Source organism: Physella acuta, unplaced genomic scaffold (genome assembly GCF_028476545.2).
Source record: "Physella acuta isolate Inbredline_101_S28 unplaced genomic scaffold, ASM2847654v3 ptg000661l, whole genome shotgun sequence".
In the NCBI taxonomy this organism is placed as follows: Eukaryota; Metazoa; Mollusca; class Gastropoda; family Physidae; genus Physella; species Physella acuta.
The window spans coordinates 441776-468526 of record NW_026732180.1 but is presented as its reverse complement, the minus strand read 5'-3'; the positions used below and the strand labels follow the sequence as shown (position 1 = coordinate 468526).

General features: G+C 31.0%; 1 protein-coding gene across 1 annotated transcript; it reads left to right on the top strand.

The window, feature by feature from the left end:
• The first annotated feature begins 917 nt into the window (after positions 1 to 917).
• LOC131948843 (uncharacterized) lies at positions 918 to 24524 on the top strand. Its single transcript, XM_059310536.1, has 6 exons — positions 918 to 953; positions 2248 to 2346; positions 2460 to 2583; positions 3490 to 3597; positions 23681 to 24156; positions 24396 to 24524. The coding sequence occupies exons 2-6, from the start codon at positions 2248 to 2250 to the stop codon at positions 24522 to 24524; spliced, it is 936 nt and encodes a 311-aa protein (XP_059166519.1). The 5' UTR covers positions 918 to 953.
• Positions 24525 to 26751: the final 2227 nt, after the last annotated feature.

Below are 26751 nucleotides of genomic sequence, written 5' to 3'. Positions count from 1 at the left end.
CTCAAACTTTCGATTTGCACCAACCTCAACCTTTCAATTTATTTTTCCAACCCGTTTTGGCGCCCCCTAAGGTCGGCGCCCGAGGACATATGACCCCCCCCCCCGCCCCCCCCCCCTCGCTACGCTACTGTTTCCAACCTCTACGCCAACCGTTATTCGTTTATTGTGATGTGAAACATGGTACCCACATCAAATGTTCACACTACTACGCGGACAGCGGCTATCTTCGAGCTTGTGTTACGTGATATGTTGCCCACGAGGCAACGTAAAGTATACGGCAACCTATCGGCCTAGCACTCGTGTACACGGTGGTGAAGCGACCTTTATTTTGATCTACAAATAAGTGGGATAAACGATGTTTTCTACGAAGTAAAATTTGATGTCAAACTCCATATAAGGGCATGCTCATAAAAATAATGAATGGGAAGAGATTCATTGATACGTTTGACCAATCATACAATAGTACAGTAAATCAAAATAATCTACGATAGGTTGCAAATAACCACGTGTGCTAAGCAGACATCTTGTTTCAACAATCGCCTGTCTCGTTTGTTTACATCATTTGCTTATACTTAGAGAATTCGATTTGAAAATATAAGTAACGTTTAGTAAACAGCTTGAGTTAGAAGTATAGAAATAAATAATTGTGAAAAGATAGTAAATCATTATTGATGTAACAAGAAAAAAAAGCTATAGCATAATACCACTTTAAACAAAAAATAAACATAAATTAAATCCTATAAAACTGTAGACGCTGAATAAAGAACAGAATAAACTTCTAATATAATCTAACACACGTATGTTGATCAGTTAAATCAACCAAAAACCTACTGACATAATTTTATGCAATCAGCATCTTTAAATAGTTATGGGAATTTCCGAAATAATATGTTATCTGAAGAATGCCAAACAGAAAGGGAACACAAGTCTGGACGGGAACCAAACAAGAGAGGGTTTGGTTATATTTTTTAAATTTCCTTGATTTAAAACAATTTTACAGCAGTTTTTTGTATGTTTCAGAACTTTATTAAAGTCCTAGTAACATTGTGAAATAAATACTTTAGTTAAGTTTAAGTTAGGCCCGTGCAGTACTTCTACAAAATTTGACGTGTAATGTGTCATCAAAGCTTAGCAAGTAGATCCTAACTATACATGAAATAAGACCTAAACAGTGGCGTAGCGAGGTCGATTTGCGCCACTCACTATCAAACTTTCGATCGATTTGCACCCCCCTCAAACTTTCGATTTGCACAACCCCCCCCCCCCCTAAACCCTTCTCGGGATTTGTCAAATTTGCTCTTAAAACACTTTTTACACTCGAATTAATCACTTAATTAAGTGAAATTATCATTTTTCTCTATATATTTTGAAATTTTTTGCCTTGGTGTCACCCCCCCCTAAATGGTGTCACCCGGTGCGGTCCGCACCCCCGCCCTCCCCCCCCCCCCCCTCACTACGCCACTGTGCTAACGTTCCACTTGATCCATCCAAAAGCTTTTAACTGCCACTAACTAAAGTAACTCCACGTTTCTGTTTTAGAAACTGTGAAAATAATATTTACAAAGGGCTTTTAATCTTTAGCCTAAATTTTAGATTCTCACCTTAGATCAAGCTTTTAGTTTTTAAGTCCAAAAAGTACCCTTTAACGCTCCTTATGAGTTAAGCTAATAGCCGGTCTAAAAAGCAATATACCAACTAGAACATTTTTTTAGGATTCTGTTATATTCTGTTATATTCACGAGGATACTTTATTTGCCAAAATAGTTACTATGCGATAACACGAAAAACATGAAAAAAAGAAAATAAATTAAAAAACAAATTAGCATTTTAATTTAGTATTTAGTGCATTTCGGTGGTTTTATTAAAATGTTGAATTGTTGAAAGTTAAATAAGCATTAATCAATAAACTCAATAAATTTATTTCTATATAAACCGAGTCAAAATATTAATTAACAGACCCGACGTTGTAATCGCAGTATATATATATATACATATATATATATATATATATATATATATATATATATATATATATATATATATATATATATATATATATATATATATATATATATATATATATATATATATATATATATATATATATATATATATATATATATATATATATATATAATTATATATATATATAATTATATATATATATATATATATATATATATATATATATATATATATATATATATATATATATATATATATATATATCACAATTGAATTCCCCAGATGTGTTCACCTATCCAAAAGAAAGCCTTACAACTCTATCTGAAGAACCTAGGGGATAAAAGAAATGCATTAACTCCTATGCTAAATTCTATTAATAAAGTGAGATATTTGTTTAAAAGCAGCTATCCTATTATTATAATCTTGCACGTATAACATTGTAATGCATTCAAACAATTTATCCAGTTAAGACATAATTTGATATAATTTTACAGGCTATTGATGAGTGCAACTCATGGATGATGGAAACAAATGGAAGCAAAAAGAGCTTTGGAGAAATGATGCAGCAATTAGAGGAAATCGATAACTCAGCTTTACAAATTTGTTCCACAATTTTAAGTATAAATTTTAATTTGTTTAAATAGTATGATGAAATTTAATAAAAATATATAAAGTATCTTTAGAATTAGCAGTAGCTATGTTTTTAAATACATAATTGTTTTTCTATTCTGTTCAAGTAAATATTAAATTTATTTACGTGTAATCGTATCTGTGGATACATGGTGTACTTATGATTCTAAATAATAATACACAAATATTATACACATTATTTCACGACGGTTTATTTAACATAATAGTACACAATTTGTCCCACTCATAAACTCAACTTTACATATTTGTTCTACAATTCTGAGTATGAATATCTATTTGTTTAAAAATGATAAAATTTAATAAAAATATGTTAAATATATTTAGAATTAGCAGAAGCCTACGTTATTAAAACATAATTGTTTTTCATAGTCTGTTCATGTAAATATTAAATTTATGTACATGTAATGGTTTCTGTGGCTGCTGGTCTATCTATGATTCTAAATAATCGATTGTTTGTTACAAATACACAAATATTATACATAATTATATGCATAATTTCACGACGGTTTATTAAACAAAATAGTACGTAATAAAATATTAGCAACATTTACAAACTTCTACAACGCTCTTCGTTCCCATACCAACAATTACGTCATCTATTATCTTCGACGTTTGCCGCGTCAATTTATCACAATAAAATACTCTTTCACAATGTCAGCCGTAAAGTAACAGCTACCTGTATGCCGTCCTTAAGAAACTCTGTTACACAATAAGTATTAACTATCTTTTTTGCGATCTATGAATTCTATTATTGTTTTTAATTTTCAGTTAGCTTTTAGGTTTATTACGATAAATCGACATAAGTATATTTTATTAAAACAAATTTCTGTTTGAAAAAAATAATTTACAATTTTTAATCACTTTACATTCCAGCTATAAGTAAATCGGGTGATGACGATGATAAAACAGAAAATTCTTCCAGCGATTCCGCAACTGCCGGCCCTGATGCCTTCCACACTACCAGCTCGACTGATAAATATGGTATTAAAATAATGATCGTTATTAAAATTATAAAATATTATTTGGCATACAATAAAGAAAGAAGTGATAAGTATATGGACAAACCAAGACGTCAACCATAAATGACGTTAAGCTTTTTATTGACTTCCTTAAGAATATTTTTTTAAAAGTTATAAATTAAAATTAATTGCGCTATACGATTAAAGATAAATAATTCTTCGCATTAAACATAACGATTAAAGTTTTAAAACTTAATGAGGTCCAATAATCATTAAAAAGTATTATAATATAATAATAAGGATTTTCATACTGTGGTTGGATGGTATAAACTTCTAACCCGGCTCGAGTCTGTATGACATTTTTAAGTTCGAACAGCTCTGATTCTTAACTCACCTAAAAGAAACTAAGGCAGTTGGGCATATTCCTGACCACATTATACATCAGTCAACAGAGAAACAGAAAAACCTATTTTGTATGCCCAATGTGCCTTGGGCATAAATAGGAAAACAAGATATAATATCTTACTTTATTTAAATTTCCATACCTTTTCACTGTTTAATTTTTTTTAAACTTCAGTAACTTTACATCAACTACAAAGTCTAACGCAAATGTTTGAAACAACCTGCACAAAAAATGATTCCCTTGAAGAGAAATACTTTCGGTTGGAGGAGAATTTCAAAATGTTGAGTGAAAAACAAAAAAGTTTACAGATACAACAGAAGTCTCAAACGAAGAAATCAAAGTCTCACGAAAGGCGGATCGGTGAACTGGAGGAAAATGTAAAAACTTTAACTGATAGAATGAAAGAGCATACTTGGTCGACGACTACACCATTTGGCAAAACAAACGAAATCACTGCATCAGTTAAAGAAATCAATTTATTAGTCAATATGAACAACAAGAAAATCCAAGAAATAGAAAAAAATATTAAAACACTTTTTAAAAAAGTTTACAACAGTGAAGCATCAATCAATGAAATGTCAGAAAAACATTTAAAACTTATTTCAAATTTGGAAAAATTTGATCAGAAAAACACAAAATTGGAGTTGAAGGTAAACATTAAAATACTTTGATCAAGATTTATAAAAAAAATATACTGGTGCAGTTAGTCATTTTAAAAGGTTTTGGGCAATCGTTATGCATTGCATGTCATTCTTGTCTTATCTAATAAATTGGATTTAAAAAAATAAATTAAAATACAATTTTTAAAAAAAAAGTATATAATGTAGTATCATAATAGTAGTTCTCTTCCATTTCTTTAAAACAATTGTAACTAATAATTATTTACCAGCTTGGGGCCATGTGTCAAATGCTAGCAAAAAGATATCACATATTGGATTCTGTTAAAGAAGTATTGAGCAAAATCTCGCTATACAGAGATGAAGCCTATTCCCAGGTAATTAAAGACAATAATATTTGAATCAAATATTGTTAGGTATCTTTGAAACATATTTGGGCACATTTTAAAATCTATGTGAATGAACCATATTCTGGCATTCTGTTTTTGAAAAAAAACTTGGTGTTTTTGTTTGCGTTTAGATTGAATAAAATCAGACAGTAATTGATGTTTGCAGAACGTGATTTGATTTAGTATTAATGAATTCATCAAGCACTAATTTATTTCAGTTGCATAGTAAATTGGCTTCATTAGGTAAGACCCTTTTATAATATTAATAATAAACATATTGCTGTAATTTTAATTTTAAATTTTAAAAAATATGTTTTTAAGTAAAAAAACTATTTTAGGAATTAATCATTTATTGTAGTATTATTACATGTCATAAGCCTATTGTTTTGTTTGTCTACAATATTATTAACTTACTTCAGAAAACACCTTCAGTTATTTACTGTAAAATATAACTTCTGTTCACGTTCAATATTGTTAATAGCGTTCAAATATTAACTATAAAAATAACGTTAGTTATCTGCTAATGTAATCTGAAAGTATAATTTCATCTATACATTTTAACATGCTTGTAATAAAAGCGTGCGATAAGATTTCCCACCACGAACAGGCTAGGAGCTAGAAACTAGGAGCTTGATGCCTAAGATTTATCTTGTACTACGTAAAAAGTAATACAAGCAATCAACAAATGAATTATGTTATTAATGAATACATGGACTCCGAGCCACAATTGACGGGATGAATGTCATGCTATGCATTCGGCCACATGTTAATCTCAGTGTTTCTTCCAGACTTTTTCTCCGGGGGGCACTTGAATTTTTCGGGGGGCGGTCAACATTTTTCGGGGGGTGGGGGCGGACACTAGTAAAAGTGTATGTTTATTATATAAATTCTATCTAGTTCGGGGGTGGGGCAGAGCCCTCCCGAAGAGATGCCTGGAAGAAACTCTGGTTAGTCTATCAATATATAGCGAGGCGGCTTCAAAACTCGAAGTCCAGGACTCTGCTGTGTGAAGTTCAGAGGGGCTGGATGCAAGCGTTGGTGTTGAAATAACAATATTGACATCTGCACAGCTTTAACGATAGACTCTAACCCAACGTTTACTAAAAGATCTTTTCAGTGTATCTTGAGTTTAAGCACTCGACACCTAAATGCACATTCTTAATAAGAAAAAATATTGATCTACATTGAATAAAATATGTAGAAGTTGCTAAACATGTAAAGATTTTAATTAATTTTTAAACTATGACCTAGACGATAGTCTTAGGGTCCCGAGACGAATCTACCTCGTGCAGAAAACTATTCAACGGAAAGCGTAATGTGGAAGTGACTGCATACAGTTAGCTTTCCTAGCGTAGAAAAGCAGGACGCATATTTCAAAAATGCTAAAGCGCTTTATGTTAAACTATCGTCAAGAAAAGAAACATATTATTTGAAACTCTTACGTTACCAGTATAGTCCACGTGTACATGGAACGCACACCACTAATAGCTTGTGATATTTAACTTTCACAGTTATGAAGATCATTAATATAGTATTTTGATATAGTTAAGACCATAAAAAATCTACCCTTACGAAGTGGGTAAATTTGCTTTCGTATAAAATTAGTTCAAGTAGGTTTCGAAATGATTTAAAAAGTGGGATACAATAAGACTTATCTAAGATTATTATAATTTATTTCACTTTCAAATTATTATTGTCATTTGGTTTTAGGTAAACAAATATTTTGTTGAATTGTCCTATATTTTATTTTTATATTTTGTTTTCTTTTCTAAAACAGAAGAAAATAACTATTCATGTTTTGAAGGTTTTTCCGCTTGCGAATATTTTGAAATGATGCCCGGTTCTGGAATTGTGTTAACTACATTTTCTGATATACATTTCAACATTGGCGACCACTTCAACCCAAACTCTGGAGAGTTTACAGTACCAACAAGTGGAATTTATTGCATCAGTCTGGTACTGAATAGTGACTATGATACTAGTGCTGAAGTTCAAATAATAATACAAAACTCTCCAGAATTTATGGAAGAAGACGAAGACGACACAGAAACGGTTATACAAGGGGTACAAATTGTAAATGGTAGGAACAGTTTTGTAACAAACATTTATTTAGAACATGATGATAAACTTGTTTTAAAATATACGGCACATAAAGAGCGTTTTCATACCATTCCATTTCATGCAACATTTACTTGCTATAAAATACATGACCGCATTGAATAGTTTTTGAAAGATCTAGAAAATGAAATCCAATCATAACATAGTAAATTATCGATTAGTAATTTCTTAATTGTAATTTTGTACATACTCTATTATACATTTAGCAGTATACAATATTTCTTTAGCCAATAATTGATGTATTTTTAAATTATATGATTAAATATTGTATATTAATCAAACCACATATTTTTGTTAAATAACGTAATGTTTGCTGTTATTCTTTAAACAAAAAGTTTAAAATAATAAAATTGCTGATTATAATAGATTGACGATAGAAGCATGTGGTTGTATATGAAACGTTTATTGGGTCTAACTACATGATGATAACAGGGAGAGAGAGACGGAAATGACGAGAGACAACTATTTATATATATGTAAGGGACATCACTCAAGATAACAATATAAATATAATACTAATACAGAAGAGTGAGTTCCCTTGACCTCACAATTATCTCAATTTATTACACTGATCATAGAATTGAGCATATCCTGCTTGTCTTGTACACATCAGAGCATGCTCATTCAGGAATATGCTGTTGTAAAATCTTTCTCTAAATTAATTTTGTAACAAATAATTTTACATATTTTGTGACTAATTGTTGATCAACTAATGTTGAGATATTTTAATCTTATAATCTTTACTTGGCATAGTACTGACCACACTATCTCTTCATACGCTGAGCTCACAGAAAAAGTTGAACTCTACTTCACTTGCCCCGTGAACCATCAGGTTTGATGGAGAACTTACTTATTTATCAAAGTGAACTAACATGCTTGAATTAATTTTTAGTGCAATTTCCATACTGGACAATTGCGATTATTAACTCGTCATTTCTGGTGATGGATGGATGGTTGTGTGTCCGCAGCTTAAAGTCGTATCTCCTCCTCAACGAAGCAATATCGAGGACTAGTTCCAAAGCAAATATGTTAAGCAAGTTCCGAGAATGATTGTGGGCCAAAAAAATTCCTGGAATTCCTTAAGCCTAAAACAAGGAGCAACACATATTTATTTCCGAAATTAATTTAAGTCTGATATAGAAAATAACTTATGTTATTATTTATACTTATCTATTACTTTTATTTATACGACCTGTTTAGAGACGTTAAAACAAATGTGTTTACTGCCTTAAAACCTGCAATGTTGCTAAACATAAAGACATTTAAAAATTTGTGGGGGAAAATGTAATTTGAAATTGCTTTGAACTAAATATGTCAAAAAGCATTATAATGTATTACTGGATACTTTTCTATGTATTTTTAGAAATAAATTGATGGTGATTTGTTAATTTTTATATGAATAAAAGTGAAAAAGTAATAAAATGGATTTGTAAATCACAAACGATTAAAATATTGGTGACGCTTTATTTATTTATTTTTAATTCGTTCTATCATATACCTTTTGTATGAAGCATATTATGTGTCTATCCTTAAAAAATAATTTTCCTAGTTTTTGACCTGACCTAACGTTTAAGATATAGGCGCGTTAACGTAAATTTTTTTTCGAAGGAGCATCCATTTACATTACTATAAATTTTAATTAGAGTTCTTTTTTTACATAATGATGTGAGGCAATAGGGCGTTTAGGTTTCATCTCCTAAGTGGTCATTCCTGGTCCTCACACCATGCCATTGTAAGCTATGTATCGCTTCTCATGTACGGCGATCGTGTTTGCTAAATGTCAATAAACTTTATTTTATTCATTACAGTAGTCAGCGAAAGTATTTTAGACTTTAAGTATATCTTAAACACTCATCGAAAAGCGCATAAGCTATTCTATGTAAGAACACGTTGATACACAACCAATTTAAATATCCGCTGAAACTACATTTCTTTACTTAAAAGCAGCTTAGCCCTAATTTGTTTCACCGTAATACTTGTCAATGATTCAGTAGATACATATTTTTTATTTATTAAAAAATAAAGATAAATATAGGAAAATTTAAAAAAACCCACACAATGGTCATCAAAAACCATGTTCAGTTTTAATGTGTTGTAAGGGTTGAAGTCGACTTTCATTATCTGCATACTGCCCAAAGCACACAAAAACACAACACCCAACAGGTTTATTGTATTTATTCCTCTCCTTTGTATTCTCGAAACCGTCTTCTATTCCCTCGTCATATCAACCGTCAATAATCTCCCCAACCACCCAAACTGTGTACGAGACTATTCTAACACGCTATTAATGCTCCTTAACATTAATTATTAGACCTGAACAAAACTTTTTATTTTATCCCAAAAAAAATAATTCTCTGTGTTATTTTAGAAATCTGTCTATTAAGACATTTTATTTAATATCGGATTTTAATTACCAGAAAAAAAATGCATTCTGTATATGTTTTTCCTAATATCGTTAAATACACTTTTAAAACTGAGGATGTAAAACATTTAACTTTCTAATGAATTCTAAAAAGGAATTAATTATTTAAAAATGTGTGATAACTAAGTACTATGATCCTATCAACTGCAATTTTGCTTGATTCATTCTCGTGAGAGGATAAATAAATTCTGTACATTGGTTGCTTTCACTTTCAACGTAATCTTTAGGAAATTCCCAAAATGATTTTAAATGTAAAGGTGAATCACAACCTGTAACCCCTAGTGATACTGATACAAAGGTAGGTTTAATCCAGTTGTTTCTTGTCTTATTTAATATTACAATGATGAAAGATATAAAAGGTTAGTAGACGTAAATTTTCGTATTGTGTAGGTTCTAGTCCTTTCGATTTCATATTCAACTTTGAACTTGAAACTGTAAATCTACTAAGTGTAATATATTTTGCTGATGTTGTATTTTTACTTCCTGGTTGGGGGTCATTCACGAATGAAGTCACGTTTTTTTTTCGCCTGAATATTCATACCCCCCCCCCTTTCCCTCTGTTACATATTGTCATAAAAAAACAGACCACTCTATAAAATGACCTCACAACATAACTACCTCCACCTCACCCCAACCCCCGTCAAATTTGCAGATAATTTTTTTTCAACGTCGATTTCTTTCTAAAATATTGTCTGAGCTAAATCCATTTCTATTAAAATTTACAAAAACAGTTTTCAACGACGCGAAATAACGGCTAAAATTCAATATCTAACTTTTTTTAAATGCAAAAGTGTGATGTTACCCTATATGGAAACCCCCCTTCTCCAAAACATCCCCCTAATCACAGATAGTCACACAAAAATTATGGACCCCTCTCCCCTAAAAGCATGAATTCATTTGTGGACGACCACTTCGTATAAGTACACAATTAATGTAAAAAAGTATTTGTGTCTTTAATTAAAAAGCCGTACATAAAATATAACACTTTATTTTTAACACTTTTTAAAAGAAGATTCCCCGTTGGTCTGTTAGCAAACGTAATTTTACCAGTTGTAAAAAAGTGTAGGCGAAACAATGAAAATTCAATATGATTAAGTTCCATTTCCTCCTCCATTTGATACTGATCTCTCACAGTTACTGTAAATACTAAACATAATCTAAACTAAACATAATTATTATTTGCGTTATGATATAGTCAATTTATATGGGTAGATAAATATTAAAAACTGTTTAACGAAATACTAGCTCCTTCTAAAAAAAATTAGACCTCAGTACGTATAGAAGACCTACTTCTAAAAATTAGCCCTCAGTAAGTGTATTGATCTCCTTCTAAAAATTAGACAAAAGTTAGACATAAATATTTATGGAATTTCCCGAAATAATGCGTCTAGTGCTAGTTGACGAAAACTATTGGACACATAAATAAACAGGACTGTAGTCTATTACTTTTAAGGTAGCTTATTTATTTACTTCAAGCAATAGATTAATCAACTACGCATTTTCATTGTGAAAGACTTCAGTTACATAATTATACTTAAATAAAAAAGTATTTTAAAAGAATTATAATTTGATCAAAAAATTATAGAATTTAATTACACGATAAATTAGCAGAAATCAATATGCAACAACATATGAAATCTAAAGAAACAAATAAAATTAACATTTTAAAAACAATTATCCTTATTATTTTTTTGTAAGTTTTCGTTTACCCGCTAAGATTTGATTGATCTGTTGTGATTAAACGAATATCTAGCAAAAAATGTTCAGCAGTGTAATCGTATGGTATATATGCCTTAGTGATATTAAAACAGTATCCCTTACTCTATTTTTTTCTCTCACACATTATATATATATATATATATATATATATATATATATATATATATATATATATATATATATATATATATGATTTTCAGATGTGTTCACCTCTTCAAAAGAAAGCCTTAGCCCCATACATAAAGAACCTCGAAGATCAAAGAAATGCATTACATCCTACGCTAGATACAATAGATAAAGTAAGCAAAATATTGCCTTTTAATGTCAATACTTATTTCTACTGTTCTATACTTAACTGAAATATTTTCTTTATTTTCTTGCTTTATCAGGCTATTGATGAATGCAGCTTATGGATTTCTGAAAAAGATGGCAGCAAAAAACCTTTTGGTGAAATGATGCAACAATTAGAAGAAATAACTAATTCAAATTTCAAGATTTATTCCTTACTTTTGGGTACACCTATTTAGTTGTCTTATAATTTTAACAGATTATTAATCATTTATTAACTAAATTTAGAAAAGAAGTTTTTTAAAATTAAGAATAAATTTCATTTTCTATTTGTGTTATGCTTTTAGAAGTTTTTAATCGTGCATTTTTATCGATTTGGTAATTTTTCACGTAATTTATTGTTAAATAAAACTTAAAAACTGCTTTTAAAATGTATCATTTCAGGAAAATTTCAGATAGATGATGATGACCAAACATATTTAGAAAAGTCCACAACACCAACAGTCGGTAAATTATTTTCCACTATCATCATTACTACTTTGAACTTAACTTTCATATGTTTGAAATATACATTTACTATAAAAATTAATTATTAACATGATGTTTGACAAAGAAATGTTTCATATTTGAATTAAGATCAATAAAAAAAATCTCCTAAAATATGTTACTACTTTACATTTTAGCAATGGTTTAATTTTTAGAATCATGTATTTGCAATTGAGTTTTTAAATTTTAACTATTTAGGCAAGGAAAATATATACTTTAAATTAACACTATGTCATTTTCCAACAATAATTTAGTAACTACAGATCAACTACAAAATCTATTGCGAAAAATGGAATCCACTGATAGAAAAGCTGAGTTACTTGAACAAAAATGTCTTCAGTTAGTCAAAAATCTTGATACGTTAAATAACAATAAAAAAGGTTTTGAGAAATCTTACAAAAAGAAATCAAAGTATCACGAAAGACGTACAGCTGAAATTGAAGAAAACATAAAAGCATTGACAGAAAGAATGGAGGCCCAAACTGAATTGTTAACTACACATTCTGACCAAATAAAACAAAACACATCATCATTAAATGAAATTAAGACACTAATCTCTAGTGATCAGAAGCAAATTCAAGAAACAGAAGAAAATGTTCAAACACTTTTAAGACAATCAAACGAAAGCGAAGCAACAGTGAATGCAATGTCAGAAAAACAGCTCCAATTAACTTCAAATTTAAATAATTTGGAATTAAAGGTAACCATTAGCATACAGTAAATCTTCATTGAGTTTTAATTACATTAAAATAGAAGAAAGTGCCAATTTTAATTATGATCGTCCAATAGAAAAGCTAAAGTGAATATTTTGTATTTGAAAAAGTTGATAAACATAGAGATGTTTTGTGGAGAAGTCCAATACTTTGAGTCACTTTTCACTAATCGTTAACAAAATACTTTATATTTTATTTTCTACACTATACACATTATACGACAATACCCTACTATCAAAGCAAAATTTTCCCCCATCAAACGTTTACAAGTCTTTCATACCATCGTTCGAGCTTAGAGTAGAAAATACAACAACACTGGACTCACCTCAGTTCACATTCCTTATCTCCGGTGATATAAGCTATTTTTACCCTAACACTCAAAGTCATACATTACATTTTAAGCTAAGTCGAATATACTGTAAACCAAGCTTTTAATTTGAGGTCGACAGAATAATTATTTTTGGAATTCCCATTGTTAGCAAGAAAATGCTTTTTACTTAAATATCAATTTTAAAACACTATTATTGTAGTCAAGTGTGATAAAAATGTATTCGTTTTGAGTAGTTTCTGTAAGTAAAATACTTTTAATTTAACAGTATGGGACTCTATGCCAAGTGCTTGCAAAAAGATATAATGTTCTTGATTCTGTGAAAGATGGCTTAAGTAAATTCTACGTATCAAGAGAGGATACATTTTTTAAGGTAATTAAAGTAATGAATTATTTATTTTAAAAAAAGGTAACTCATTGGACTAAAAATACGTTTCTTAAAGTTTGTTTTATAAACTAACGATTTTATATATTGACCCTACTTATTGAAACTTTAGACGGACTTATTCATTTTGTTTTCACCTTTGATATTATCTACAGTAACTCATGCCTTATTCCTATGCATGAACCTGGCCCTTATTGCATCCCCAACTATGACCCGAGCGTTAATCCTAGCTCAGATTATAAATTATAACGGGACTTTGCTGTCGGGCATTTGTTTTAAAAAACAGTAAACGTATATTTTTAGAATATTATCTAACAATAAACTATTTATTGTGGCCAATCTATTTAGCCTACATTTTGGGAGTAATACGTGTGCAGAAATTGCTTAGAATAATTTGTTTAATCATATTTGGTGGGGAGCACTGAATAATCTATTTGCTTATCAGTTTTTATACAAAATAGTTCTAGAAAATATTCTGTTTTCCTTTCATAGCATACTTAGATATGAGTTAGGACTACACATTATTTTTGCCCAATAACATTGAAATAATATAAACACGAAAACACAATAGTAATCAGCGAAGGTTTAGCATATTATTATAAATCTTTTTATTGCATAAATATTATACTTCATGTTTTTTCCAGTTAAACGACAGAATATCTGCTCTGGGTAAGATTTAAGATACTTAAGGTGTTTGTATCCACTAAAGCATTAAATTTAAAAGCAAAAGAATAACAAGAAAGCGTAAAATCGATCGTACGCGTTTAAAAATATTAGTTTTTAATAAAATAGAATTTACCTTGAAGAATGTCTTTTCGCCAAGCTATTGTATGAATCATCGCCTGTAGCTTGACTTTCTTTTTTATTTAGTTATGAACATAATTGGTAGTTATTATTAGCAAAATACAATGATACCATGGTTTTTATTACAACATACAACGTTTAACTTAAAATCATTTGGACTTGTTGTTTAAATCCTCCGCCATAAATCAAATTAAGAAAACAGAAGAAAAAGAAGAAGGTATTTAATATTAACAAAATACAAAGTTACTCTGGTTTTCATTACAACATAAAAAATTATTAATTTTAAAATACTTTGACTGCCGATGAACATCAGCAGTTTTTTTATAGAGTAAGTTGATTTACGAATACAGTTTTATGGGCGATGATTTATACAATTAAAATATTTTAAGAAAAACTCTTATAACTGATATATCACATCAAAATGTAGGGAGAAACGTAAAATGTAGCTGACAAAATAGCATCTTGTTAGTGAAAAATATTTGTGCTTTAGAAAGAGGGTGGGCTACAAAGAGCAGGGTTAAACATACGTTTATAAAGACCCACTATTTATAAATACAAACTTAGACTTTTATCGCTCTCTAGTGTGTGATGTTTAACATATTTTTAAAGCAGCCACGCACACGTGTAAATATAGAAAATATAATTTGACAAATACGGAAACCAGAAACTGAAATTTTTTAAAGTGTTTCTATTATCAACCCCTAAACAAATCTATGTTTCATTTTCTTTATTTTATTTCTTTATATCAAAACAGAAGAAAATAGCAATACTTCATTCGTTGGATTTAGTGTGAACGTTAAAGCCTGTGAATATAACCCCAAATCTGGGGATACTATTACAGAGTTTTCTACAGTAAACTTTAACAACGGGAATCATTTTAATACCAGTACTGGAGAGTTTACCGTCCCCTCAGATGGAGTCTATTGTGTTGGTTTCACTATGTATGGTGTTGACAAGGACAGTGAAGCCGCTATTACAATAATTCTGCGACAAGGAGACGACGAACCTTCACCCGACAATCAAGCCACATGTTTTGACAAGAATGATGATAATTTAATCACTCCATCGGACAATGATGAACAGAGTGATATAAATTATCATAGTTTAAATATCCAAAACTATCCGCAACATTTTCAAGCAGTTGAAACATTTTACAAGGGTGATAAGTTGTTTTTGAAGTACAATACAAAAGGTGAATGTATAGATATGCCACAGTTCTCATCATTTACATGCTATAAAATACACGATTGCAATAATGAATGCGAAACAAAGACTGAAACGTCGGAAAATTAAAACTTAAGGCTTTCTAAAAGTAAGAATAAAAATCCTCTATATCAGTAAATTAATTACAAAAAGATTAACAAATTATATTTATAAACAAATGCATAAAAACGTTTAAATAACAAGCTTTAATTTTAATGTAAAAATGCACTAAAGACGATAAAAAAAATATCGTCTGTAAGTATATAATAATGGGTTACTATTTTAATAAATAAAAAGAAAAGTGTAAGAGGTTATTGGCCTAAATTTGCTAGTTACAATAGTTGGATTTGACTTTGGCGTCACAGGAAATAATTCTACTTCTCTTGATTACTTTTAAAAATGAACAGTGTAAAACAAAGTAATACATGTATGTCGTTAGCTTTTAATGTTGTTGTTTTATTTTAAATAAAGCAACTAATCTCATGATAATATAATTAACACACAAAGCAATCTGGATTGTTAAGGAGTGGCGGTACTGTGGTTGACTTATTAGTAATACCTCAATTTTAATGGTTTTTTAAAGCCCCTTATAAACTATTTTTTAACCCTTCATTTGAACAATGTAGCATTTTTGTGTCCTCGATAAGGTATATAAAAGTTTCCAATGCCTTACTATATTTTGGGTATTTAAAAATGAATTATGATATTGTTTTTTTTTAAATATGTTGTTCGTAATGCACTTATACGCATATAAAAGTAGCTTATAATTAAGGTAAAATTGATCGTACATTTTTACTTTCTCGTATAACGAAGTATAGAGAACGTCTTGTAATCGTGCAAAAAAAAAAATCCAGAATTTTACAAATCTCGACGTTTTACACCTCACTGATACGGAAAAACATAATTTTGCAATCTTGTCCGTGTGTCTGTCTGTGTGTCTGTGTGTGTGTGTGTAAACACGATAACTTGAGTACCGTTACAGCTAGGTTGATGAAATTCCATATATAAGTATTTTATCAAAATCGTAGATACGTATCAATTTTTGAGCGATTTCCGATAACCGGAAGTGGTACGTTTTCTACTTCGATTTTTTATCTTCTATCAAATTTTGAGTAATTCCGTTGAACGGAAGTACTAATATACGCTATTTCCGATTTCTTAAAAAACGCACGTAAATCTATAAAGTACTAATAATATCGTGCACTATTACGCACATCTTTATTTTGCATTCGCTTGGTGCGCAATTCTTTTTTCTACTAGATTCTATTCTATATTTAAAAGTTTAAGTAAACAAAAATCATATCTATATTCCGAGTTGCCATCCCACGTAGTGTTATATTAGAGTTTTCGAGAAAGTTTAGGGGAGATCACTCCCGGTTTATTTTATTACAGTATTCATATTTTTCTTGTGTAGACTTCGGAAAATTATTAAATACATTTTCTGAATAATGTCTAACATTGTTGTTGTAATTTCTGTCTTGGTTTATTGCCATGATATTGTGTTCTTCCTTCTTAGGGTGTGTTTTTTTTTAAATTATTCATTAATTAGTAAGTAATCGAAGTGACATAAGCGAATTTTCGGTAGATAACCAATAAAAAGTTATAGATTCCATTTCAGGATTCCTTTTCAGATTCTCGTATTGACCCACTGTAGCGATTACTATTCTACTGTATAAACTGGTTTTTCAACTTGCTGTAGCTTTTCACATATTACCTTGTTCACACCTTGTTCACGCTGACAGCCAGTGAATCCGTTCCTAAAGATTTTTATTTTACAACTTATGAACTTGACCTCTGTACTAATTGAAGATCTAACAACGTCAATCAGATTGACTTAGCAGATTCGATTAGAAAAGATAAGTAACGTTTAGTAAACGGCTTGTCAGAGTTTCTTTCAGGCATCTCTTCGAAGGGGGTGGGCTCAGATCCCCGCCCCCCGTCCCCCGATCAAAGTCTACCCCCCCCCCCCCCCGAACGAAATGAAATTTACATAAAAATATATACTTTTAACACTATCCGCCCACCCCCCCCCCCACCCCGAAAATTTCAGGTACACCCCTGGATAAAAAGTCTGGAAGAAACACTACGACTCGTATAGAAATAAATAATTGTGAAAGTGTAGTAAATCAATATTGTTGAAACAAGAAAAAGCTATAGCAAAATAAATTCAAATATAAACAAAAAATAAACATAAATTAAATCCTATAAAACTGTAGACGCTGAGTAAAGAACAGAATAAAATTCTAATATAATCTAACACACGTTTGTTGATCAGTTAAATCAACCTAAATCCTATAGACATAATTTTATGTAATCACCATTTTTAATTAAATAGTTTTGGGAATTTCCGAAATGATTTGTGACCTGAAGAATGTCAAACTGAAAGGGAACACAAGTCTGGACAGGAACCAAACAATAGAGGGTCAGTATTTCTTCCAGAATTTTTTCTCCCGGGGGGGGGGTGGACAACATTTTCCGGGGGGCGGACACTGGTAAAGTATATATGTTTTCTATATAAAATCGCTTCCGTTTGGGGGCGGTAGACTTTCTTCTTGGGGGCTCCGCCCCCCGAAGAGATGCATAGATGAAACTCGGCAGAAGGTAGGTTATATTTTTAAATTTCCTTGGCTTAAAATTTTTTTTTTACAGAGCAGTCTTAGAACTTTATTAAAATCCCAGACACTTTGAGAAATTAAGCACTTTAGTAAAGTTAAATTTAGGCTTAGCAGACAGTACGGTACTTCTACAAAATTTGACGTGTAATGTGTAAGCAAGGTTTTGCTAGTAGGCCCCTACCTATACATGAACTAAGTCCAAAACCTTGTGTTAACATTTCAGCGGACCCATCTAAAAGTATTTAACTGCCACTAACTAAAGTAACTCCACTTTTCTGTTTTAGAAATTGTGAAAATTACATCTACAAAGGGCTTTTAATCTTTAACCTAAACTTAAGTTTCTCACTTTACATCCAGATTTTAGTTTTAAAGTAAAAAACGTACCATTCAACGCTCCATATGAGTTAAACTAATAGCGGGTCTAAAAATTAATGTGCACTAGTCCATAAGAAATTTTGTTAGGATTCTGTTATATTCACGAGGATACTTTATTTGCAAAAATAATTACTATGCGATTAAAAGGTTTTTTCCCTTTAAAATAACGCTAAGATAACACGAAAAACACGAGAAAAGAAAATAATAAAATGAGAAACTTAGCATTTTAATTTGGTATTTAGTGCATGTGGGTGGTTTTTTAAAATGTTGAATTGTTTAAAATAAAATGAGCATTAATCAATAGACGCAATAAATGTATTACTATATAAACCGAGTCAAAATATTTATTAACAGACCCGACGTTGTAATCGCAGTTTCTATATGTATATGTATATATATATATAGATATAAATATAAATATAAATATATATATATATATATATATATATATATATATATATATATATATATATATATATATATATCGATGGTCTCGGTCGCAAACCGTTTTACTCCAAAAATTTTTACAGGAGAGACAAAAAACCGATTATTTCTTTGTTGATCGCTTTAATACAAACTATTTTTAATCATATGTGTGAAGAAACTCTCTACCGACTATACTGTAGCGTTTTAAAATGGGTTTTGTTGACATTTACAAAATTATAGCAGGTTTAAAAAGATAGACGGTTTGCTCGGTCTAAAATTCTCGGTGCAAACCGTCTATCTGTGCGCGCGCAGACTTAGCTGTTTTGAACCGAGAATTTCGGTCTCAGCCGCGTTCGTTCGTTTTGTCCAATGAACGTGTTTTAGTTATGTTTAGGCTTTTAAGTTATAATTAACACTTCATAATATTTAGATTATAGTTTTGGGCTCATATTTTAATTATTTGAGTTTATTCTACTTTATGTGGTCAGTTAAATCTTAGTAGAGATGTTTTAATATTGCTTTATCGCTTTCGACTGTTTATTCATTATGGCTGTATTTACCACTAGACTTATTAACGTTTGAAGGTTATGCTTTATTTATTACATGTTTCTATTCTGACAGTTTATTTTACTAAATCTTGTGGGTGCTGGGTTTGTAGAATGATAGCAGTAAAAATATAAACCTTATTTTCAGATATATTATGAATGAGACATAACACATTAATCACATTAATAATGACTTAATGTTTACTTATTTGACAAAATGTAACAAAAACAATGTATTTATTTTTTAATTTATTCTTTAAATAAACGTCACACGAATAGACATTAAAATGGCAACATATTTTTAAAATCAGGCAAATCATCACAAAAATGTGAATTTATAACTTGCTTTTAGGTGCTCATATATGACAGCTTTTATCTTTTTTTTCCTGCTCTTGTACAACTTGTCAGGGGCTACAGATGAGATCATAATCTTACAACCGTAGCTTAGCAATTGCCAGCTATCTGCTAATTCACTTTGAAGTAGATAGTAGCATCATGGTTGTACTACAGTGCACGAATATTTGTCGCATTCTTGATAGGTCTGACTGGTCTTTTGAGATCGGCTGGTCTCTTGTATGGTAAGACTGGTCTTTTTGGGAGAGGCTGGTGTCTATTGTCTGTTATGTGAGGCTGGTCTATTGTACGTTACGACTGGTCTGTTGAGAAAGGCTGGTGTCTTTTTTGGTGAGACCGGTGTGTTGAGAGAGTTTGGTCTTTTGTATATTACGACTGTTTTGCTGAGAGAGAGACTGGTCTCTTGTATGGTAAGAATGGTCTGTTGAGAGAGGCTGGTCTGTTGAGAATTGCTGGTGTCTTAGACGGTTAGACTAGTTTGTTGAGATATTCTAGTTTCCTGTATGGTAAGATTGGTCATTGAAGAGAGTTTGGTCTTTTCTGTGTTAATACTGGTCTGTTGTGAAAGGCTGGTCGTTGAGAGAGGCTGGTCTGTTGAGAGAGGCTGGTCTGTTGAGAGAGGCTGGTCTGTTGAGAGAGGCTGGTCTGTTGAGAGAGGCTGGTCTGTTGAGAGAGGCTGGTCTGTTGAGAGAGGCTGGTCTGTTGAGAGAGGCTGGTCTGTTGAGAGAGGCTGGTCTATTGAGAGAAGTTGGTATGTTGAGAGAGGCTGATATGTTGAGAGGCTGGTCTGTTGAGAGAGGCTGGTCTGTTGAGAGAGGTTGGTCTGATGAGAGAGGCTAATCTGTTGAGAGAGGCTGGTCTGTTGAGAGAGGCTGGTCTGTTGAGAGAGGCTGGTCTGTTGAGAGAGGCTAATCTGTTGAGAGAGGCTGGTATGTCGAGAAAGGCTGGTATGTTGAGAGAGGCTAGTCTTTTGAGAGAGGCTAATCTGTTGAGAGAGGCTGATATGTTGAGAGGCTGGGATGTTGAGAGAGACTGGTCTGTTGAGAGAGGCTGGTCTGTTGAGAGAGGCTGGTCTCTTGAGAGAGGCTGGTCTGTTGAGAAAGGCTGGTGTGTTGAGATAGGCTTGTCTGTTGAAAAATTAATCACAAAAGCATTTACTAAAGACAACTAACCATGTCGTTGAACATGTACGCCAAACATTTTGTAACCTACCATATAAACATTTCATAACACGTAGATAAACCTAAATCTAAAGCTAGTAGTGAATTAACAATAAATACATTTATTGCACAATCTTGTGGAAATATAATGCGAATAATATTGTTTTGATTGATATTTAGATTCTAGAATGAAGATCTAGTTTCAAAGCATTGTTTTAGCCTAAAAACTTGTAAACAAATCAGTTTGGTTATTGAAAATCTTGAAATAGGCTGTATTAAACAAATACTATTTATTTATTATTCTTTAAAATGATAAAATATAATAGAATTCTGAACATAATTAATTTAAATATCCTTACCTATAGGTACTGTGACTGCTGTGCTGTAAAATTGTGTGATTGCGGCGTGCGACTGCGTTCCCGATCAAAAGTGTACAGACAAATATAGCGATATTCGTTTTGCGCCGAGATTTTTAGCGCTTGAAATAATAGGCGGTTTGTTCAAATGATTATATCTCGGTAATCACTCTACAGATTTTTCTAATATTTTCAGGCATTATGGGGAATCATACTGGCTTTTGATTTATGTAAAAAAAAGAAAATCGAATTTTTTTGAGTTAGACGGTTTGCGACCGAGACCATCGATATATATATATATATATATATATATATATATATATATATATATATATATATATATATATATATATATATATATATATATATATATATATATATATGTATGTATATATATATATATGTATATGTATATGTATATATGTATATGTATATATGTATATAGGAAAGCTGGACTGCTAATCCGTAAGTCTCGAGTTCGAATCCGGGTTCTAGTCAGTAGATCGTCCCTGAGTCCACCCAGCTCTGATGGGTACCTAACTCAAGTTAGGGAAAGTAAAGGCGGCTGGGCATAGTGCTGACCACACTATCTCTTCATATGCCGAGGTCACAGAAACAAGTGAACTCTACCTCACTTGCCCCACAGACCGTCAGGTTTGAAAGGGAAACTTTACTTTTTACTTTATATGTATATATGCCTATATATGTATGTATATATGTATTATATAAATGTATATATATATATATATATATATATATATTTATTTATATATATATATATACATATATTATGTATGTATCACAATTGAATTCCCCAGATGTGTTCACCTATCCAAAAGAAAGCCTTACAACTTTATCTGAAGAACCTAGGCGATAAAAGAAATGCACTAACTCCTATGTTAAATTCTATTAATCAAGTGAGAAATTTTTTAAGCAGCTATTTTATTATTTTAGTCTTGCACTAGTAACAGTTGAAATCATTCAAACAATGTATCCAGTTAAAAATTAATTGGGTTAATTTACAGGCTATTGACGAGTGCAACTCATGGATGGTGGAAAAAGACGGAAGCAAAAAGAGTTTTGGAGAAATGATGCAGCAATTAGAGGAAATTGAAAACTCAGCTTTACAAATTTGTTCTACAATTTTAAGTATAAATTTTAAATTGTTTAAATCATATGATAAAATTAAATAAAAATATATAAAGTATCTTTAGAATTAGCAGTAGCTATGTTTTTAAAAACATAATTGTTTTTCTATTCTGTTCAAGAAAATATTAAATTTATTTACGTGTAATCGTATCTGTGGCTGTATGGTGTACCTATGATTCTAAATAATAATACACAAATATTATACACATTTATATGCATTATTTCACGACGGTTCATTTAACATAATAGTACATGATATTTTCCTTTTTAATTACTATAAATTCCAGCAATAAGCAAATCTGATGATGACGATGATAAAATAGAAAATTCTCCCAGCGTTTCCTCAACTACCAGCCCGAATGAAAAATATGGTATATATAAAATGATTTTTATTGAAATAATGATATATTATTCTGCATTAAATAAAGAAATAAGTGATAAATATGTGGATAACCCAAGAGGTCAACCATAAATGACTTCAAGCTTGCTATTATCGATTTTTAAATCCAACCTTCCCATAGACATATATCGCCACAACAACCAGACCATATCCTCTAAAATGACGTCACGCCTCAAATTACAGCCCTCTTTAAAATTGCAGTTTTTGATATTTGAAATCATTGAAATATTCCTTTTAAGAATCTTTTAAAATGCAAAAAGCAAAAATTGTTACACTTTCTGAACCCCCCCCCCCCCCCATTGTTACACATAGTTCAAAATTACGAACTCCACCTCCCCTCTAGGTATGTGAAGTCGTTTATGGACGACCCCCCCCCCCCCCAATGAAAATGACGTATATTGTAAAATGTTAAAAAATAAAAATAATTGCGCCATACAATTGAAGATAAATATAGCTTTGTATTTGAAAAATATGCAAACGGAAAAAATACATAACAATAGTAATACAGATTTTCATATTGCGGTTGGATGACATACGACTTCTGACGTTTCTGAGTTCGAACAGCTGTGATTCTTAACACACCTAAAGGAAACTATGCTGTTGGGCATGGTCCTGACCACATCATACGTTAGTCAACAGAGAAACAGATTAACTGATGAACTCTATTTTGTTTGCCCCGTGTGCACTGGGCATGAACAGGAATAGAAGATGATAATATGATCTTAATTTTTTTTTAAGAAAGGTATTAATTTCCATCCCTTATCAGAGTTTTAATTTTTTTAAACTTCAGTAACATTAAATCAACTACAAAGTCTAATGCAAATGTTTGAAACAACCTGCACAAAAACTTATTCCCTTGAAGAGAAGTACATACAGCTGGAGGAGAATTTCAAAATGTTGAATGAAGAACAAAAAAGTTTACAGATACAACAAAAGTCTCAAACGAAGAAATCAAATTCTCACGAAAGACGGATCGGTGAAGTGAAGGAAAATGTAAAAGCTTTAAATGATACAATGAAAGGGCATACTTGGTCGACGACTACACCATTTGGCAAAACAACCGAAATCACTGCATCAGTTAAAGAAACCAACTTATTAGTCAATATGAACAACAAGAAAATCCAAGAAATAGAAAAAAATATTAAAACACTCTTTAAAAAAGTTTACAACAGTGACGCATCAATCAATGAAATGTCAGAAAAACACTTAAAACTTACTTCAAATTTGGAAACATTTGATCAGAAAAACACGAAGTTGGAGTGGAAGGTAAAATTTAAAATACTTTGATAAACATTTATAAAAAAAATATACTGGTGCAGTTAGTCATTTTAAAAGGTTTTGGGCAAACGTTATGCTTTGCATGTTATTCTAGCCTTATCTAATAAATTGGCTTTAAAAAATAAATTAAATAACATTTTAAAATAATAATGTATATAATGTAGTTTCATAATAGTAGTTCTCTTCCATTTCTTTAAAAAAAATTGTAACTAATAATTATTTACCAGCTTGGGGCCATGTGTCAAATGCTAGCAAAAAGATATCACATGTTGGATTCTGTAAAAGATGTTTTGAGCAAAATCTCACTATCCAGAGATGAAGCCTATTCCCAGGTAATTAAAGACAATAATATTTGAATCAAATATTGTGAATAAACCATATTTTGGCATTCTGTTTTTGAAAAAAAAACTTGATGTCGAATTTACCAACACTATTGTTTTTGTTTGTGTTTATATTGAATAAAATCAGACAGTAATTGATGTTTGCAAAGCGTGATTCGATTTAGTATTAATGAATTCATCAAGCTCTAATTTATTTCAGTTGCATAGTAAAATGGCTGCATTAGGTAAGACCCTTTTATAATATTAATAATAAACATATTGCTCTAATTTTAAATAAAAAAAATAAGTTTTTAAGTAAAAAAAACTATTTTAGGAATTAATCATTTATTTTAGTATTATTACATGTCATAAGCCTATTGTTTTGTTTGACTACAATATTATGAATTTACTTCAGAAAAACACCTTCAGTTATTTACTGTAAAATATAACTACTGTTCACCGTCAATATTGTTAACAGCGTTCAAATACTAACTATAAAAATAACGTTAGTTATCTGCTAATGTAATCTTAAAGTATAATTTCATCTATACATTTTAACATGCTTGTAATAAAAACATGCTAGGAGCTAAAAACTAGGAGCTTGATGCCTAAGTTTTATCTTGTACTACGTAAAAAGTAATACAAGCAATCAACACATGAATTATGTTATTAATGAATACATGGACTCCAAACAACAATAGGCTGGATGAATGTCATGCTATGCATTCGGCCACATGTTAGTCTCAGTGTTTCATCCAGACTTTTTTCTCCGGGGGCACCTGAAATTTTCGGGGGGTGGTCAACATTTTTCGGTGGGGGGGGGGGGGGGGGGGGGCGAACACTAGTAAAAGTTTATGTTTACTATATAACATCCATCTAGTTCGGGAGACGAGATGCCTTGAAGAAACTCTGGTTAATATGTCAAATATATCGCGAGGCGGCTTCATAACTCGAAGTCGAGGACTGTTGTGTGAAGTTCAGAGGGGTTGGAAGCAGGCGTTGGTGTTGAAATAACAATATTGACATCTGCAAGGAACAGCTTTAACGATAGACTCTAACCCAACGTTTACTAAAAGATTTTTTCAGTGTATCTTGAGTTTAAGCACTCGACACCTAAATGCACATTCTTAATAAGAAAAAATATTTGATCTACATTGAATGAAAGATGTAGAAATTGCTAACCATATAAAGATTGTAATTAGTTTTTTAAACTATGGCCTAGTCGATAGTCTCAGGGTCCCGAGACTAATCGACCGCATGCAGGAGACTATTCAACGGAAAGCGTAATGTGGAAGTGACTGCTCATTGTTAGCTTTCCTAGCGTAGAAAAGCAGGACGCATATTTCAAAAGTGCTTAAAAGCGCTATATGTTAAACTATCGTCAAGAAAAGAAACATATAATTTGAAACTCTTACGGGACCAGTGTTGTCCACGTGTACATGGAACGTACGCCGCTAATAGCTTGTGATATTTAATTTTCACAGTTACAAAGAACATTAATATGGTATTTTGATATAGTTAAGACCATACAAAATCTACCCTTACGAAGTGGGTAAATTTGGCTTTCGTATAAAATTAGTTCAAGAAGGTTTCCAGGTGATTTAAAAAGTGGGATACAATAAGAATTATCTAAGATTATTATACTTTATTTTAATTTCAAAGTATTATTGTCATTGGGTTTTAGGTAAACAAATATTTTGTTTAATTGTCCTATATTTAAATGTTTCTTTTTTTTTCTTTTCTAAAACAGAAGAAAATAACCATTCGTGTTTTGAAGGCTTTTCCGCTTGCGAATATTTTGAAATGATATCCTGTTCTGGAATTGTACTAACTAAATTTTCTGACATACATTTCAACATTGGCGACCACTTCAGCCCGAATATTGGAGAGTTTACAGTACCAACAAGTGGAATTTATTGCATCAGTCTGTTACTGAAGAGTGACTATGATTCTCAAGCTGAAGTTCAAATAATAGTACAATACTCTCCAGAAAATCTGTATGATGACGAGGACGACACAGACACAGTTATACCAGGGGTACAAATTGTAAATGGTAGGAACAGTTTTGTAACAAACATATATTTAGAACACGATGATAAATTGGTTTTAAAATACATGGCATATAATGAGTGTTTTAATACCATTGAATTTCATGCAACATTTACTTGCTATAAAATACATGACCGCATTGAATAATATTTGAAATAACTAGAGAATGAAATCCAATCATAATAAAGAAAATTATCGATCAGTAATTTCTTAA